Source organism: Paramisgurnus dabryanus, chromosome 6 (assembly GCF_030506205.2).
Source record: "Paramisgurnus dabryanus chromosome 6, PD_genome_1.1, whole genome shotgun sequence".
In the NCBI taxonomy this organism is placed as follows: Eukaryota; Metazoa; Chordata; class Actinopteri; order Cypriniformes; family Cobitidae; genus Paramisgurnus; species Paramisgurnus dabryanus.
Window position 1 is genome coordinate 28,524,513 of NC_133342.1, and position 19,953 is coordinate 28,544,465.

General features: G+C 39.2%; 1 protein-coding gene across 3 annotated transcripts in view; it reads left to right on the top strand.

The window, feature by feature from the left end:
* Positions 1-19,953, top strand: part of atp6v1h (ATPase H+ transporting V1 subunit H) — a 47,933-nt gene that overhangs the window by 12,898 nt on the left and 15,082 nt on the right. For 2 of the 3 annotated variants that reach the window (XM_065276467.1, XM_065276468.1), the window contains exons 6-10: positions 4,001-4,105; positions 8,026-8,079; positions 9,026-9,123; positions 10,635-10,827; positions 18,964-19,142. In XM_065276467.1, the coding sequence (XP_065132539.1) occupies positions 4,001-4,105; positions 8,026-8,079; positions 9,026-9,123; positions 10,635-10,827; positions 18,964-19,142 (629 nt within the window). The remainder of the gene's footprint in view (positions 1-4,000; positions 4,106-8,025; positions 8,080-9,025; positions 9,124-10,634; positions 10,828-18,963; positions 19,143-19,953) is intronic. The other variant, XM_065276469.1, reaches the window with a different exon arrangement.

Genomic DNA, 19,953 nt, shown 5'->3' on the forward strand with positions numbered 1-19,953 from the left:
GGCTTTAAAACCCCTGAGAGAGAAAGGTGTGCGCATTCTCGCGTATTTAGACGATTGGCTCATAATAGCTCAAACACGTCAGACGCTGTGCGATCACAGAGATTTAACTCTAAAACACCTCGCTCGTTTGGGTCTTCGGGTCAACTGGGAAAAGAGCAAGCTTTGCCCCGTGCAGAGAATCTCTTTTCTCGGGATGGAACTGGACTCGATCGATTTGACAGCTCGTCTAACAGAAGCGCGTGTACAGTCGATTCTGACTTGCCTGAATACATTCAAGAGCAAGAGCGCGGTCCCGCTGAAACAATTTCAGAAGCTCCTGGGGCATATGGCAGCAGCCGCAGCTGTAACTCCGCTCGGACTGCTTCATATGCGACCGCTTCAGCATTGGCTTCACGATCGAGTCCCGAGGAGAGCGTGGCTGCGCGGCATTCACCGTGTTATCATTACACCTGCGTGTCGTCGCACTTTCACTCCGTGGTCAGACCGTGCGTTTCTCCGAGCCGGTGTGCCTCTGAGACAGGTCTCCAGGCATGCAATAGTATGCACAGATGCTTCGGACACGGGGTGGGGGGCCACGTACGATGGGCTTGCGGCTTCGGGGGTCTGGACGGCACCCCAGCTGCATTGGCACATAAATTGCCGAGAAATGTGGGCTGTATATCTTGCGCTCGTCCGTTTCAGCAACGAGTTACAGGGCAAAGATGTATTAGTTCGCACAGACAACACTGCGACCGTGGCGTACATCAATCGTCAAGGCGGTTTACGCTCGCGTCACCTGTCGCATCTCGCCCGTCATCTCCTCACTTGGAGTCAGAAGAATTTGAGGTCTCTTCGTGCCATTTACATCCCGGGCGCGCTCAATGTAGAGGCGGATGCGCTCTCTCGGGCTGCGCGTCCCGGCGAATGGCGACTCCACCCCATTGCGGTTCAGCAGATTTGGAGACGTTTCGGCAAAGCGCAGATAGATCTGTTTGCTTCCCCAGAGACGACCCATTGTCGCCTGTTCTATTCACTAGCCGACGACTCGCTCGGCGTGGATGCATTGGCACACAGCTGGCCGCGAAACATGCGCAAATACGCGTTCCCTCCGGTGAGCCTCATTGCGCAAACCCTATGCAAAATCCGGGAGGACGAGGAGAGCGTGCTGTTGGTGGCACCGTATTGGACAACCAGGAGTTGGTTTCCAGAACTCTCTCTCCTCGCGACAGCCCCTCCGTGGAAGATTCCCCTGAGGAAGGACCTTCTTTCTCAACAAGAGGGCACATTATGGCACCCGCGCCCCGACCTGTGGAACCTCCATGTGTGGTCTCTGGACGGGGCACGGAGGATTTGAGTGATTTACCGCAAGAGGTATCTAACACTATTGCTGCAGCGCGAGCGCCGTCTACGAGACAGGCTTACGCGCTTAAATGGAACCTGTTTGTCGACTGGTGTTCTTCCCAAAGTGAAAACCCCCGAGAATGCCCGATTAGTGTTGTGCTTTTATATCTCCAGCGTCGTTTGGAGAATAGGCTGTCACCATCCACTATTAAGGTCGATATCGCTGCGATATCAGCTCACCATTCACCCGTAAACGGTAGAACAGTGGGTCAGCACGACCTGGTCATTAGATTTCTCAGAGGCGCTCGAAGACTGAATCCTTCGCGTCCTCCCTCTATTCCTCCGTGGGACCTGTCCTTGGTGCTGAAATCACTCCAGGAAGCCCCATTTGAGCCTCTGCATAGTGTGAGTGTTAAATTTCTTACAATGAAAACATTAACTCTCCTTGCTTTGGCTTCTGTTAAGAGGATAGGGGATATTCATGCATTTTCGGTCGACGAATCGTGCCTTCAGTTCGGGCCGGCTGCATCCAGCGTAACACTGAGACCCCGGCCCGGCTTTGTGCCCAAAGTTCCCACCACTCCTTTCAGAGATCAAGTGGTGAACCTCCAAGCGCTGCCTTTGGAGGAGGCAGACCCAGCCACGGCTTTGTTATGCCCTGTTCGTGCACTACGTGTGTATATAGACAGGACGCAAAGCTTTAGGACCTTAGATCAGCTCTTTGTTTGTTACGGTGGTCAGCAGAAAGGAAAAGCTGTCACCAAGCAGAGGATGTCCCATTGGATTGGGGATACTATAGCCCTTGCATATCAAAAGCAGAATGTGCCTTGTCCGTTTAATTTACGTGCCCACTCTACACGCAGTGTGGCATCATCTTGGGCACTGGCTCGCGGTTCCTCGCTAACAGATATTTGTAGAGCTGCAGGCTGGGCGACACCTAATACGTTCACAAGATTCTATAGTGTTCGTGTCGAACCGGTTTCCACTCGGGTTCTTTCTACTAACTAGTTAAGAATGCCGAGGGTCGGCTCGTGTGTCGGCTTGGAGCCTCTATTTTGGTGCTGCACATCTGCACCAATATGGAAGGCCAATGGGGCAAAAACGTCAAAAAAACTGTTTTTGCCTCTCCTCCACCGCCCTGATAGCTGGTGTTGCGGAGCATCCGCTGTCAACCTATCACTGATGTATTCTCTGTAAACCTGTGTAGGCTAGGCGTCCACATTTGTCCCCTACGTGGGGTTCATTTGTGTGTATACTCCGTGGGGTACTAATCCTCCACGTTTTCCTTAGCAGAGCCTGCTCTGCATCTCTCTGCATACTATGTTTTGTTCAGAGACTTTTTATGAGCAACCTATCGGTTGTTTCATATTTTTATGTCATCCATTCAACCTTCTTAGGGGATGGCTTCCGCAGTGTTCTAGCTCCGCTCAGTTTAGACGCTTCCCCAGTTCGCTGCTTCACTATCGTGGGTTAAGGAACAGGTAGTGTCCGGCCTTCTGCATTTCGCCTTAGGTTCCGCCCCTTACGTGGAGGGCGGAGGGCTTTTACAGACACTGGAAGGGTTCAGCTGCAGTGGCGTTTTGGTAGGGATTCCCAATTCGTCGGTCACGACGTGACGTCGTAGTGACCGACTGAAAGGGAACGTCTCGGTTACGTATGTAACCCTCGTTCCCTGAAGGAAGGGAACGGAGACGTCACGTCCCGTCGCCACAGTTTGCTGTTCCATTGCTGTTTTTTAGGCCGGGCACTGTTGCTCGGCTTCTCAGCAATAATATAGCTAATTTGGTATTGTGCACCTGCGGCTTATATACGCACCTGGCGGGGCGGCGCCGGCATTATGCAAATACCTGCATGCCAAGTTCATTGGCGTTTTTATAGTTTCTCGAAGTAGATAGGTCACCCGCGGAGCGGTTCCCAATTCGTCGGTCACGACGTGACGTCTCCGTTCCCTTCCTTCAGGGAACGAGGGTTACATACGTAACCGAGACGCTCATCATTCACCAGTTTTAATTGGGCTGAAATGTTCATTCGTACCGCTTAATTCCAGGTTGAATGTTTCAGATGTTTCTAATGCAATAGTCACCTTTACTTATCACAGTTAAGACCCTTCATTGATTTTAATTGTCTTTTCGCCAGTTACCTTTAATTATTGATGGATGATAAACCAGCGGCAGGATAAAGCTGTGAAGTCTATAAGGCGGAGAGTGTATATTTCAAATTAAGTTGACTCCAAGGCAAACATGAGTTATTCGTTTTTCAATTACTATCTGACAGTGGCCCTGGCATTATACTATAAAATCATATGCTGTCGCCACTGTCATTGTCTGTCACAGCATGAAAAGATTTTGTCAGCTGGGATGTGTTTGGTGGATTTAATTTTACCAAAGGCTTTTCAATCCAGACTGAGCAGATATGATACTCATATAAACATTGATACTCAGATGATTTTTAAAGAAAATATGTTTCATACAATACATTTTTTTTATTCTACTGATGATGACATAATATTGATCTGGTAAAAAGCATCCACCAAATGACCAAATATTATCGACCAGTATTGTTACACAGTATTTCATAATAAAGAAAAAGGAAAGATTGTTGCCAGTTCTTGTGAATTGTATGAAAGTCACATCTAACAGAAATGCATTTTTAAGCACAACATTTCTTTGTTTCCCCTCAGGCTGCAAGGATCATAGCCAAGCTGGCTGCCTGGGGACGTGACCTGATGGAGGGAAGTGACTTGAACTACTACTTCAACTGGATTAAGACCCAGCTCAGCTCTCAGGTAGGAAACAAAATGGTTTGTTTCAAAAATCACTAGAGCTTTTCTATCCAGCCGATTAAGATTTTTAATTAAGATTTTAAATAGGCTTTCAAATGTGGAATACAGAAAATCATTCTTCCATTTCTCAGCTGGCGCGTCTCATTTTTGAAATAGATCCAAAAGTGCTGTCCTTTTCTGAACTCCATCCCAAACCCATCCGCTGTCGCCCTCATTCATAGAACATAGTGTATCTGTGCCTTGTGATGTAAATTGTCCTATGCAATGAAACTTCAAAAGATGCCATATATCTTTTCAATGTTTTCATCCCTCCTGCTATTCCCTGAAGTGTGAAAGGAAGTGAAAGATAAAAGAATTTGTGATGTGTCAGGCGACAGACCATTTATTATTTTCTTTTAAATCGAGTCACATGATTTATTTTGTATTTAGGTGGAAGCCCTTGATACTGAAAAATATTATTTATGTTGGCAGTTCAGTTCAATTGTCCAGTATCATTTTCAAAGCTTGCATTATAAATTCTGAAATATGCCATTTTGGTTTCAGATTTGTCATTCGTTTTGCACTTGCTTTTGTTGTTTTACTTCACCTTGACTGGGCAAGCCAAGTTTCTGAAAACTTTTCATGCCAGGTCATCACTGCACTAGAGTGCTTTACTTAAAGGACAAAACAAGAAGGATGAACAGAGGAGTGGCGTGATCACGATTTCAGCCTGGAATCCTCCTGATCGGTGAATGAGGTGTTTGTGTCCAACCGACCATACACATTAAAGAGTTTACTCAAAGGCACAGTGGTGTAAAGTGGAGCTGCTTGAGTCATTTACCACCAGCACATGGGAACCAGGGCACAGTTGCATAAAACACCTTATGCCGTATTACACTTAAGGGGTAAATTTCCCAGAATAATTTAAGGGTGTTGCATATAATCCCGTAAATGGTTATCTTAGGTTAGGGTAATCGTAAGGGTAAAAGTTTAAGGGAAACATAAGGGTAAACTTAAGGGAAAATTATACTTAAAGGACAAGTTCGGTATTTTACACTTAAAGCCCTGTTTTCAGATTGTTTATGATGAAATAGAACGGTTTTGACTGAAATTTGGACATTTGCGGCTGCCCCGAAATTTTGGGGTGTTTGTGTTTCACCTCCCACCTTTACAATGGGTTTAATTGTGCACTGGAACAATCCTTCCTAAAATGCATTAAACTTTCGTTTACGAAGACGTGAAACTCACCGAGTGGGCAGGGGTGTTCACTGATATGCTCACCCAAAAATCGCTGCAAAATACGCATTCCAACAGGTTTTATCGTAGTTTTTGCCAACTCCATTGACATGTATTAGATGTGCTGTGAGGTACGGTATAACTCCGCCACTGGGAACTTTGTTTCTATTCTTGCAATTGGCAATGGCGGATTAGCGCCACCACCTGGGCTGAAGTGTCTATTATTCAAGCTCTAAGCAGAAGAATATACGGGTGTGAGGCGTTTGGAAAAAAAGGTCCACAAGTTAACAACGAATGCTAAAACAGCTGTTGGAAAGCATCTTTTGCAGCAATTTTTTGTGAGCATATCAGTGAACACCCCTGACCACTCGGTGAGTTTCACGTCTTTGTAAACGAAAGTTTAATGCATTTTAGGAAGGATTGTTCCAGTGCACCATTAAACCCATTGTAAAGGTGGGAGGTGAAACACAAACAGTAAGTGTAAAATACCGAACTTGTCCTTTAAGGTGCTTTATGCAACCGGGCCCAGAGGCTGACCTCCTTTGCGATGAAACAAACCAGGCTCCATCCAAGAAATCATAAATTGTTTAACACAGCAATTAATATTAGTTTTGTTTGTGTTGCTTCAATTATTTAGTTTTTTGTTTTGGGCAGTTGGTCATTGAATTAAAGTGATAGTTCACCCAAAAGAAAAATTTTGTCATCATCAATGATGATAAGTACACAGTTGACGGTACCCAATGACTTTTTTATTTCGAATTTATGCAAAAAAAGAACACCAAACAAGAAGATGAAATCAAGTATACAAATCACACAAAATGTAAATTAATAATAATTAACAATTTCTACCTCCAAATATTTTTTCAATAATTATTTTTCAGTCAATGTCCTTTGCCTATTCAAACAAACTTTGCATTGTACTTGCTTTTTATACTGTGGAAGTCAATAGGCTTGGTTTGGTTACCATCATTTATCAGAATAACTTCTTTTGTGTTTTACCTCATGGTGTTTTGTTTCTTTACACTGTTGTTAATGACGTTTTTTGAGTGAACTATCCATTTAAAGACCCTATTTAAATTGGAGTCTAACTGTTAGTTTTGAGACAAGCAAATCTTTTTTTATATAAATGTCCACTTCCCCTAATATGTCCTAAAAGGCAAATTTATGGTTTTGACAAACTAAAAGCTATTTTTGCTGAAATATGTGCATGTTTTGAATTAGTTTTTTGCAATCCTGAATCTGGTTATTAAAACGCAGAGATCTGCTTAATTTATGTTTGAAGCTGTAATGAACCTCCTGAGGTTTGTGTCAACAATTCAATGCTTTCAGTCTAAGGGTTTAGTAGCCAGCAAGCTCTGCATGGCTTAATCCTCATGAAAACATTAGAAAATAAGAACACAGCGATGCACTTATCAGCAGAATGTATAACCTTTAAAAACAGTATTTCATTGAAAACTGCATTGCCCAGGTTGATTTGATGTTATCGTGAGTGAATAAAACATTACAGGCTGTGTTGCGAAACACATTCTTTAGAAAAAGACCCTGTATTTCAGTTGCGTTTACAAGGTCATGGGCTTTATCTTCAACTCACAACTCATGGGTTGTGAAATGTTTCCTTGAATTCAGTGTGGGTCGTTTTGGATGAAAAATGTCCACTCAATGTATAAATGTAAAGGTTTAAAACTTGCAATGCCTTACAAAAATTTATAAGTGTGTCTTCCTGTTTATAGATGCATATTACTAACACACTCTTTACAGTAAATAATAAAAACAATATTGCACCATTGACTTTAGACTTTCCAGCAGGTTTTAGTTGGTCAATGGCGTAGTCAACAAACCAACAATGCGCCTGAACACACCTCATTTTCAAGCCAGTACAACCATGGGCGCACAAATGTGTGCAAATGCATTTGCTATTAACACTATAATAGGGGCCAAGTGCAGTTAATCGTTCATATTAAGCTGCAACTCATTTCACATTTACTTTTTCAAATGAAATAAAATTCATATAATAATTTTTGAACATAGCATTGCATTTGTTTTTTAAAAATTAGTTTTTGACTTGAAACAGTTGCATATTAAACTTAAACTTAGCTAATCCTTATTTTTTTCGGGGAGTGTTAGAGTGGGATTCTGTTAGGTGGTCTTCAGAAAAAATTGGAAGATAAAGTGGTCCTTGGGCTGAAAAATTTTGAGAAACACTGCTCTATAATCTATGCTGCTGTAAGTTGTTGCAGTTTGCATGCAGCTTCATATTTTAGGATGAGCTCTGAAGTAATGAATGTTTGAAAATCAAAGAGGACCACTCTTAAAGCAGTACATGTGCATTAGACCATTCAGAGTGCACTCCATAAATCCCTTGTATTATATTTACGCCAAGAAGTCTATGAATAAATGTTTTCATGAGTCAGAAAATGACCTTATTAAGTATAAAAAAATTGACAGCAAATTGTCAGAAATATTATGTTTTGGCTTTATTTTTAGATGTTGCAAATTTTTTTAATTGCTTGTTTTGTTACCAATTACCCAAACTGCTGTTGTGCTTGAGTTTTTTATAGTGCAGCTCCGAGTGAAATAACCTCAGGGCCGCTCTTTCCAAGAATTTCACTTACACAAAAGTCATCTGTATTCCGGCTATCGCTGTCCAAGCACACCGCTCCCATAAGAGGCTCGCAATCACAGATTATTTTTTATCTTTTTTTTGTTAGAAACTACACGGTACAGGTGCTGAACCTGGAACAGGGACCATCTCTCCCAGTGAAGTGAGTATGTCAAGGAGGCGGATGTGCAGCTCTGCGAATAAGCCTCCATCACTTTTCAGAGGATGAGATCTTCACTCTCTGTTTTTGAGATCCACTGCTTTTTTCATTCATTTCCACAGTGAATCTTTTCACTATTCCCTATGTATTAATACAGCACCTTTTGTCTGTGTCCATCTATGAGCATTTCCTCTCTTGATAGTGGTTATTTTCATATTCCAGTTTTTTTTGTTTGTTTGTTTTTTGGTCTGATTTGGTCTGAAGACAAACCCGCTAGACTAGATAAAAGGACCACCAGATGGCTTTTGTCTTGCTCTTTGGCAATCTTCCTCTTTCATTTTTTTTTGGCTGTTTAGGGTTCATTTGAAAAAAAGAAATTTTCTTTCATCTCCTTCGAGTCAGAACCTGCCGGTGCAATGCAAGCGGGCATAAATTTTCATTCGATTTCCTCTCATGGCTCTTAAAATGTCCCCTCTATGCTATTCTTCATGACCTCCTTATCTCTTCTATTCTCTGGACTGCTCTGCTTTTATGCATATGGTGCTGATCTATGGCGTCATCTCCTCCAGTTAATGACCGAGTCTCTTCTCTCTTCTAACATCTCTGTGATTCACTCACTCTGTCCAGGTTTTTTAAGGCTGCTGCTTTCTCTCTGCTGCATTGTGGGATTGTCTCTTTGATCCGGCATGTTACTCAAGATGTACTCAAAAGTCAAAATCTTTCTGCACGTGCATATGTGAATGCGGAAGCGCTGAGAGCATTAATGCTCAGCGGCCAGTTTCGTTGTGTTCCTTTGCTAGTTTCTGAAAAGGACGAGCTTGTGATTCATGCATCCATTTGCCAGCTTGTCTGAAGTGTTTTGTTCTTTGTGTTTTGATCGTGTTGTCCTTTGTGTTAATTTGTACGTGTTTGTGTTGTGTACGTGTACTTTGTCTTTGGACCTACACAGAGCTCCCAGTACGTCCAGTGTGTCGCCGGTTGCCTGCAGCTGATGCTGAGAGTGAATGAATACAGATTCGCCTGGGTCGAGGCTGATGGAGTAAACTGGTAATGCTATGTTTCTATGCAAAAGAAACTTGTATTTACGTATTGTAGGATAATTTTGTACTTGCATATCTTGTTAGGTACATGTGGCTTATTAAACCCCATAAGTACAGTCACTTTTGGAAATTTCTTAGAGGATTAGTCCATTTTCTTTCTCAAAAAATCCAGATAATTTACTCACCACCATGTCATCCAAAATGTTGATGTCTTTCTTTGTTCAGTCGAGAAGAAATTATGTTTTTTGAGGAAAACATTCCAGGATTTTTCTCATTTTAATGGACTTTAATGGACCCCAACACTTAACAGTTTTAATGCAGTTTAAAATTGCAGTTTCAAAGGACTCTAAGCGATCCCAAACGAGGCATAAGGGTGTTATCTAGCAAAATGATTGTCATTTTTGTCAAGAAAAAATATACACTTTTAAACCACAACTTCTCATCTTCCTCCAGTCCTGTGATGCGCGTGACATCACGTAATATGTCAGCATGTCAAGAGGTCATGGATGACGTATAGAAACTACGCCCCAGTGTTTACAAGTGTGGAGAAAGAGGACAGCTCCGACGTTGTTGTATGTTGAATGATACTTATTAATGTCTTTGTGTCAGTTTATTGTTTAAAATGGTCTGCAAATGTGCGTTTCATAAATGTAACGTGACCTTTCGATGGCATTAAGCAATTACGTGAGGTTGCGCTGGCGCGTCACAGGATCGGAGGAAGACAAGACGTTGTGGTTTAAAAGTGCATATTTTTTATTTTTCTTGTCAAAATTGACAATCGTTTCACTAGATAACACCCTTATGCCTTGTTTGGGATCGTTTAGAGTCCTTTGAAACTGCAATTTTAAACTGCATTAAAACTGTTTAGTGTTGGGGTCCATTAAAGTCCATTAAAATGAGAAAAATCCTGGAATGTTTTCCTCAAAAAAAACATAATTTTTTCTCGACTGAACAAAGAAAGACATCAACCTTTTGGGTGACATGGTGGTGAGTAAATTATCTGGATTTTTTTAAGAAAATGGACTAATCCTTTTAAGAAAGTGAGGTAGAAAGCTGTAAATACATTGAAAATAATAAACAATAACACCCAAAATAAATACATGAACAATACACAACCTATCTTTAATAGATTGCCCTTTATTTTGTGTGTTTCACACATTTTTACTACTGTACTGTATGTCCTCCTTTTGCCACCACTCCATCCCCTGGAGTATTGAACAATACTACTTACACAGTAAGAAAGCATCTTTCATTGTTCCTGCAGATTTCAGCCCTGTGATCATAAAGGTTCTTTAGTTAAGTTGTGTTCAGGCAGAGTAAAAAAGTATGAGGCTTTTATGAAGATGATTTTCTTTTTCTTTCCTCTCAAGTCAAAGTTCTTTCATGTAATGGTCTCATACATCAAGTATATCCCCGTGTTACCCATCCAACCATCAGGACTAACTTTGAAGAGCATCCTCTTAGCAGACGGCTGGAAGTGAGATGGGGTTTGATAACTCAATGTTTTTTACATTGCAGCATGACGGCAGTGCTGAGCAATAAGTGTGGATTCCAGCTGCAGTATCAGATGATCTTCTGCGTCTGGCTCCTGGCCTTCAGCCCTCAACTTTGCGAACAGCTGCGGCGCTACAACGTGGTACCTGCGCTCTCCGACATCCTCCAGGAGTCTGTCAAAGAGAAGGTCACCCGCATAATCCTGGCTGCTTTCAGGGTATGTGTCTTATAACATTTTATTAGCTGCAAAAGCGATTTCTGACTTTGTGCTAATAATACTGAATGCAATGTGGAAATCAGGCACCTGTCTTTCAATTTCGAACCCCCCAACCCTCGGTTTCACAGACATGGTTTTAGACTAGTCCAAGACTTAAACACATGTTTGAGCTGTCTCAACTAAAAATGATTTGCCTTTACAGATCTTAAAATATGCCAGTGCCATTGATATGTCTAAAGATACATACCAGTAACATATTTTTCTAAGTCATGTTTATAAAAGATGCTTAAACATTTTAATTTAATTAAAGCCCAGTCCTGGCTTTAGCTAAGCCTTTTGCTTGGTCGGAAACCAGTGCAAAGTGTTTGTTTTAATATATTTACATTTTATGCATTTGGCAGATGCTTTCCAAAGTGCATAACAGTACATGTGAGTTCAGTAAACCCATGAGCTTTTGTGCTGCAAATGCAATGCTCTACACTTTGAGCTACAGGATCACTGTAATTTCCAATTAAGAGCAATTCAATGGGATATTAAAGGTCCCGTTTCTCCTGTGTTTTTGAAGCTATGATTGTGTTTATGGTGCGCAGTATAACATGTGTTCATGTTTCCAGGGTGAAAAAACGAAGTATTTTCATAAAATATACTTATCTCTATAATGCTGTTTTCAATGTCCTGAAAACACGCTGATGTTTTCCTTGTTCTATGAAGTCCCTCCTTCAGAAATGCGTATTGAGTTCTGATTGTGTAGTTTGTTGTGATTCGATAGCAGCTTAACTGACGTATTCCTGTGGGCAGGGCTTAGTCAGAAACTCTTATTTTGACGTCATTCAACTAGGAAGCAGATGGTTGTAGTCCAAATGGGCTGTTCGCTGTAAGCTTTGAATTCTGTTAAAGAAAGTAAATATCGCCTGGTAGTGAACTTTGAGCTTTATAATTTTGCAGGTTTTATTTATGCTCTAACAGCAACATTACACACTAACTAAAGTTGTTTGAAAAATTGAAAAATGGGATCAGGTAAAGCGGGACATTCACAGTGCTAACTAGGGTTGTAACAATTAGGGCTGTCAATAGATTAAAATATTTAATCTAGATTAATTTCATGATTTCATGAGTTAACTCGCGATTAATCGCAAATTAATCTCACATTTTTATCTGTCTTAAATTTACCTTAATTTCACAATTTTCAGTTTTTTAATACTCTAATCAACATGGGTGTGGACAAATATAGATGTTTGCTGCTGCATCATTTGTGAGCTGTGCTGACAAATTAAATCAAAATGAGCAAATTTTATAAAATGAGTGTTTTATATTTTGACATTCTCTATTACAAAACTTCAAAACTATGCATAGACCTGTTTGAAGTTGACAGAGTCAGCAAAGGTAATTTTGAGAAAAATCCCAAATTACCACAAAATTACCACATCCATACCTTAAAATAATAGATTTAATAAATAGATTTAGCACACACAAAGTCAAAAGCAATATCAATATATGTTAAACTTTTGATTGACATTGAGACAGACAACTTTAAGATCTACTATAATGCAAGGATCTTTAATGTTAACACATCAGATATTTTTCCACAGTTAACCAAAGATTCACTTCAGATATAACAGATTATAGGCCCTACCTGCATGAATTCTTGTCAAAACAGATATTATTAAAACTATAATTTTGTGTGGATGTCTACATATCAGAGTCGGGCACTTGCGCCTCTGTCTTGTTGCTCTCTATAACTCTTGAAACATTAATCAGTTTATGAACTTTATCTCTCTTAATAACCCTTTTAACATCAAGCAAGTCCTGCAATTTATTTGTACATTTCTGCATACTTTTACATCGAAAACCAAAATACGCGAATGAAGACCCGTCTTTGCATTAGATAGATCATTTATGACGGTTCACCTCTCAGAAAACGTACAAATAAATCATTTTAGATCTTTAATTACTATTTAGACGTTAGAGCATTGGATTTGCTAGATGAGAGCTTAATGTTCTGATTTTTATGAAAACATTTGACTCATTTAGACAGCACAGGTCACACAGTAAGGCTGCGTCCTAATATATCCAACTATAGGCTGGACCTAGGGCGTTCCGGTAATCACCGTTAATGAAATTAGTGGCATTAAAATGAATTTGCGTTAACGCGTTATACATCAATATGAATCGATACATCGATTATATTTCTAATAATACGATGCATCGGTGCCACACATAAAATATCAATATGAGATACCTTTATTTTGTCACTCTTCTACACATCCTCATTCCTTGACGCAACGTCCATATACGCATTTCCGCCTAAGCGCGCTTTTTTGTTAATTTTTGTCTGTTAGTGTCAGAAAGTGAATGCCTCCCTACTAAACATGTTGATCAGTTGATTTAAAAAAAATCTCTCAAAAGAGGTAGGGCTGCAATGATTAATCGCGTGTCTCATTTAAATGATTTTAAATCGTTTCTGTGTTTCATGCACAGCTTGTGAGTGTACATCGGCATTTGGTCAGTAAGAAGTCCTTATCAGTCTAAAATCATTATGAGTCAGAGTCGTAACATGCATTTAAAAAAGCAACACTCGTTAAACAAAATCATTCAAAATATTCTTTATATCATGAAAAAAAACCTAAAACAATTTGAGACACAGCGATATAAATATTTTTATTCATATTCCTGGAATAGCGTTTGTAATGCTACTTCTTTTGTGGCACAATGGGAGTTGCACGAGAGCGCCCTCTGGCTTTGGGATGTGCCGGGATTTCACCATAATTTATTACAATTTATTCATTGAGGCCTAGTCCATGCGGAGACGGGTTTTTTATAAGAGTTTCTCCTGCGGTAAAAAAATCCCCTCCACACACCTCGGTTTAAAAGAAATCTTGCCTACATGAATACGCAAAATCGGATCAGGAGCAAAAACCCCGGCGTTTCTGAAAAACCTTACCCTGGCAGGGGTTATCAAGAATGTTCAGTTTCAGTGACGTGATACTGCGTTAACGTATGGACGAATGGCCGAACCCGCGTAAAAAAAGTCACGGTTATAAAAATACCTGTGTCCATGTGGACTAGGCCTGAGAAAGTGCACATTTGCACGATTAATCGTTGCAGCCCTAAAAACCAGGGCCACTGCAGCACTTGTTTTACACTTAGATCTGAAGTTCTTTGATGGATCAAAGGTTTAAGTTTAACAGCTTTATTTTTTTATACAAATGTATTTTTCAATGCAATAATTTTTTTTTTAGAAGTACTATTGCACATTTTGGCACATAATATGGAATATGGAATATGATTTTTTTGTGACCATTTTGCCCCTCATTATTCATTTTCTTTATTTATAAAAGTGTATTTTTTGTTAGTTTGTTCCAATTGGGACAGAAATGGTGCCATTTTCAAAGGGTTTAATTAAACGTTCATGTTTAATAACTTACAAATGCAACCAAAATCTAAAAAATCTAGCTGCGCACTTAGGCACATAATATAAAAATATTGATAACTTAATTGAATTGAATTGAATAGTAACTGCATTGAAACATTGTCCACCACATTGGCAAATATCGCACAGCGGGCAAAGAAAATTAATATTGTATCGCATCATACTACCTGTCCAATTTATATCCATAGTGCTGATCAACCTAACCTTGAAATCATAGAATCATTCCCATCAGATTTACAATCACAACATTCTTGCTCTGTTAATATTAAGTCTTTGAGTTAAGACACTTAACCCCATTCATTTCCATCCCTGCAATTAAAGTCCTTTTAAGGAGGCCGTTTAAAAGCGTCTGACAAACAAAAATAAGCAAAGGTATCAGCATAAGCATATCTCTACAAATAGTTAATGAGATGTAATTAATTCTGATGCTTAGACTGTTTAACGCAAAATGCTCCACCTTTATAGATGGATGAATAGCGGCAGTGAAAGTGCTGAATCCATTTCAAATGCATGGGTGTGGTCTGTTATTTCCCTTGTTTCAGATCTGGGCATCTCTCTCTCTCTGCGGAAGGAGTGCACTTCAAAGTCCATTAGCGCGTCATTCATACTTTCATTCTGAAAGGATTTAATTTATCCAAAGCTTTCATGATGAATACACCAAGAAACCCATTATTACCTTATTAGGGTTGCAGATTGACAAAGGCGCTCGTTTTAATTTTTTCCACGGTGCGGCACGTCATCGCTCTTTCACTGCTTGGTTTTCAGAGACTGGAAACTGATAAAAACTCCCTTTCTGCACATATGTTGATCATTTCAGTCATTTGGTTAAAGCTGTAGTGCTGCCAAATTTAGTCCCAAGGCATTTTATCCCCAGGCCTTCGTCGGGCTTATTACTTTTACTCTGCAGGCACATATTTGTTAAATATATAGCAGAGACACAAAAACAGGCTCCTTGTTATTCTTGTTCTGTATTTCACTCGCATTCATGCTTGTGTCAGTCCGGGCGCAGGCTACGTTTAATGTTCAAATTAGCCCTGAAAGCTGGGCTCTGTTGTTGGCATTAGAGTTGTGTAATGAATTCATTGTCCATGTCGCTGACAGTATTGAATTAGAGTACAGCGTTTCATTCATCTCACCTGCTGTAGAGCTTATTAAGTTGTCCTGACCTGGTATTCTCATTCTGTTTCTGTTCATAATTACATAGCTTCCATTTTGCGGCTATCAATGGATCTGCCTCTGTCCATTTGCCACTATTTATCTTCCACGTTTACAGACTCTTCACCGTAGTTACATGTACAGGTCTAAAGAAATGTTTAAAACACACAAGATAGATAATTAAGATAATTGGATTTTTACTTAGCTGTAGTTCTCTATGGATGGTAATACAATTATTATTGAGCGGCACCTTTGTTGTTGTATATTTAGCTGCACAGCACTCTCTTAGATCTCTTTCTCGCTCTCTCTCTCGTTCACTTTCTCTATCTCTGTCCGTCTGTATGTCTCGATCTTTCTCAATCTCTCTATCTTTGTTATAGTTTGTCACTTGGCGTCATGCAGTTCTCCAAAAATTATGAAGTTTAATGAAATTGCTGGGCAAGACAACAGTAATAATGCATGTATATAATGAGCTTTATCACACAAGCAAGATTACTGAATATGATCTGGCTGTGACATTTTAAACACAATACAGCCTTTTTTCCTCCACTAATTAAAATGTGCTTCCAAACAAAGAACTGATGTAAAAACAAAGACTAATCCAGTCCAAAACATTTCTATTCATCCATATCTATTCTACACTGGGTTACCCGGTTATTTTCCAGATAAATGTCTTAGTTGAAATATTTGTTTACTCTCATGCACGCTACACAAACTGGTGATCCATCAATGCTTTATTTGCAGTGCTTTGATGTAGAATGTCACACGGTGAGGTGTAGGACAGTGCTTGCCTCACAATCCATCATCTTGTTAACTACAGCTGTATATTGGGTTGATCAGATGTCTGATCGTATTACAGTTACAAAGATTTGTTGTTTATAAGGCAACATATATTGCCTGAAATTTTCGTTGTGCAATTATTCTTTGTCTCCACCTCTCTACCACTTTTAAAGGCATTAAATCTTTCTCTGCTTTAGATGGATAACCATTTATTTTCTAGCAAGCCTGCTAACCGAAACATTTTTTGTGTTCATTTTCTCCATTGGGTTTAAAAGACATTCCTTGTAAAGAACTGTGTACTTACCTGTAGCATCTACTGATGCAAGGCATCCCATTAAAGGATTAGTCAATTTTCTTAAAAAAAAAAAAAAAAAAACTAGATAATTTACTCACCACCATGCAATCCAAAATGTTGATGTCTTTCTTTGTTCAGTCGAGAAGAAATTATGTTTTTTTTGTTGAGGAAAATATTCCAGGATTTTTCTCATTTTAATGGACTTTAATGGACCCCAACACTTACCAGTTTTAATACAGTTTAAAATTGCAGTTTCAAAGGACTCTAAACGATCCCAAATGAGGCATAAGGGTCTTATCTAGTGAAACGATTGTCAACTTCTCGTCTTCCTCCGGTCCTGTGAAGCGCCAGCGCAACCTCATGTAATATGTCATCACGTCAAGAGGTCACAGATGACGTATGCGAAACTACGCCCCAGTGTTTACAAGTGTGGAAAAACAGGACCGTTCCGACGTTGTTGTATGTCGAATTATACTAATTTATGTCTTTGTGTCAGTTAAATGTTTAAAATGGTCTGCAAATGTGCGTTTAATATTTGTAACACGTGACCTTTCTATGTAACTACGCAATTAAGTAAGGTCGCGCTGGCGCGTCACAGGACTGGCGATAGACAAGAAGTTGTGGTTTAAAAGTGCATATTTTTTATTTTTCTTGTCAAAAATGACAATTGTTTCCCTAGATAAGATCCTTATGCCTTGTTTGGGATCGTTTAGAGTCCTTTGAAACTGCAATTTTAAACTGCATTAAAACTGTTATGTGTTGGGGTCCATTGAAGTCCATTAATTGAGAAAAATCCTGGAATGTTTTCCTTAAAAAAATTATTTCTTCTCGACTTAACAATGAAAGACATCAACATTTTGGATGACATGGTGGTGAGTGAATTGTCTGGATTTTTTAAAGAAAGTTTACTTATCCTTTAAGCATGGTGGATGATGTAATCAAATTAAACATGACATCATCATTTAAACCCATTAACGTATAGTCATCAATAGAGGTAATTGATGAAGTAGATCCATTGATGATATCTCTGTCTTTCTAAACCAATGTCAGGTGTAGTTCTTAACTTGGAATTCAGCTATTAAACACAGTTTTATTTATTTATTTTTAATAAAGGTCAAAATCACACTGACCTGTGGCTTGTACAGAAAGTTCATTGCAAGCCTGTCTGGAAAGTTTTCAATACCTTTATTAAATATCTATTTTATAGTAATGGGTCTTTATCAGGTCCTGTCAAATTACTTTGCAGAAATCGGCACTGAAACAATACATTTCCCTGGTGCACATTAATATTCCAGAGCTGTTCATCAGCTCTTTAAAATGCCTCACGCCACTAATTCAGCACTGTTGTTCTCAATCTATTGGGAATCTGCCTTTATACTAATATGAATTAGTTCTTGGTAACTTAACTATCCGCACCATCAAATCTTCAGTTTAAAATCTTAGCTGCCTTTCACAAATGCAACAGCATGGATGGGCTTTAGTGACTTTTATTGATAAGTTTTATCAGGGGCTTTATTGTATAATAATGTCACAACTTATAAAAAGCTACTGGGAAGCAATGTGATGCCTAATAAATACTTGGTTAGTACTCCTCACTTCAAATTAAAGTGTCTCAGTAACAGTGATTCAGGGCCATTGGAAATAAGATCTGGTTATGTTTCATCAAGTAAATCAATGCCTAATTCCTTTCAAGTTCTTCTTGAAGAATGAAATTGAATTTCATCTTGATATTATGATTAAACCTACATCCAAACCTTCAGGCTGCATAAAACAATAGGCATGACAAGAAAATGTATTTAACTTGATTATAATTTAGGCATTTGTGTTTTCCATCTAAGCATCCTAAGTTGAGTGTGGTATGTGGGAAATGGTGTTGTCATGTTTGACAAGTCTTTTATGTGAGCTTTCAAAGAACAACACTGAATCTAACAGCTAAGAGCAAATGCTTTTTATGAAAGGCCAATTGTTATGTTAGCATTTTCTGCCAATTGAGCCACACCGGTTTATAGTGTTTGAAAGTCTTGAACATAAAAAACACTTTTATTCCAATTTGTCATGCTGATGATTTCCCTTTTCAAGTCACACTCGCTTAGTGCTGTGATTCACTTATAGTCCTTTATTAACCTCCAAAGAGCCCATGTCAGACAGGTGCTGGTAAAGCATTAGAAAGCTTTTACTCCCTAAGAAAGTGGCAGAAACCCAACGTGAATGGAGAGAAACCCTGTGAAAGCAATTAAAACGTTCTCGCATTCACGTTATAGCACTTAATTCATATTATAATGTAAAGTCACTTTTTCTATAATTTCTGTTTGATTCTTAAATATCAAATATCTTCAGTGTGATTTTACATTATGTAGCCATTTCTGGTAACGGAAACCTGTCACCCTGCATCTGATCAGGATACAAAGTTAGTATTTTATTCAGTGAAACTTTCTGTCGGAAACACATTAGTCATGTTTTTTTGTTGTTGGTGTAGAACCTGCTAGAAAAGTCTGCAGAGAGAGAGACGCGTCAGGAATACGCTCTTGCCATGATCCAGTGCAAAGTACTAAAACAGCTGGAGAACCTGGAGCAGCAGAAATATGATGATGAGGACATCACTGAAGACATCAAGTTCCTCCTGGAGAGACTGGGAGAGAGCGTTCAGGACCTCAGGTGAACTCTTCGATATATGCCCATGTTTCACATTCATAAATTGACAATACCGTATGTTAAATCACGCCATAGCTGAAGTTGCTACAAAATTACTCACTAGGATGCTTTGGTTATTTAAAGAGAACTAGATTTTAGGGCTGGGCAGTATAACGGTATATTCCATTACCGTGAAATAATATGTCAGATGTAACAGATTTTTCTATTCCGTCTATACAGCGGAATGCAAATAAGTGGGCGTGGCTAACTCTGCACTCCCACTGAGTTTGACGCGATGTAGTTTGATGTGCCATTTGCTTATACAAACGTCTTTGATCCGAAAGACGAAAAAGAGATGCAAAGGTTAAGGTCTAATCGAAAGAAAAGCGCGTCAAGACCTTAAAACAGATTCCATGGTCATTTCCTCATAGCACCTGTCATATTTATAATATCCATATCTAGAGATTAGTCTCACATGTGTTTATACTGCCTGTAAGTTTGTGCATACATTCAGAACAATTAAAAACTATTTGTCTATCAAGACTCAATCAGTTGTTATCTTCTGGGCATTTTCACTTTGACACTATTTTAAAACGGTGGAGAGCCTTTAGTTAAAAGCTATAGTGAGTGGCAATTTTCTGCACATTTTTATATTCCAAAAACAATATAAACTGAAAAACATGTATACCGTTAAATATATTGTTACCGTGAAATAATGATTCATTCCGTGAAATGGATTTTTGGTCATACCGCCCACCCCTACTAGATTTATTTGTCTGGATTTGTTCTTAAGGGAAAAGTTCACTCACTAGGTACACCTTGACAGTGAATAAAT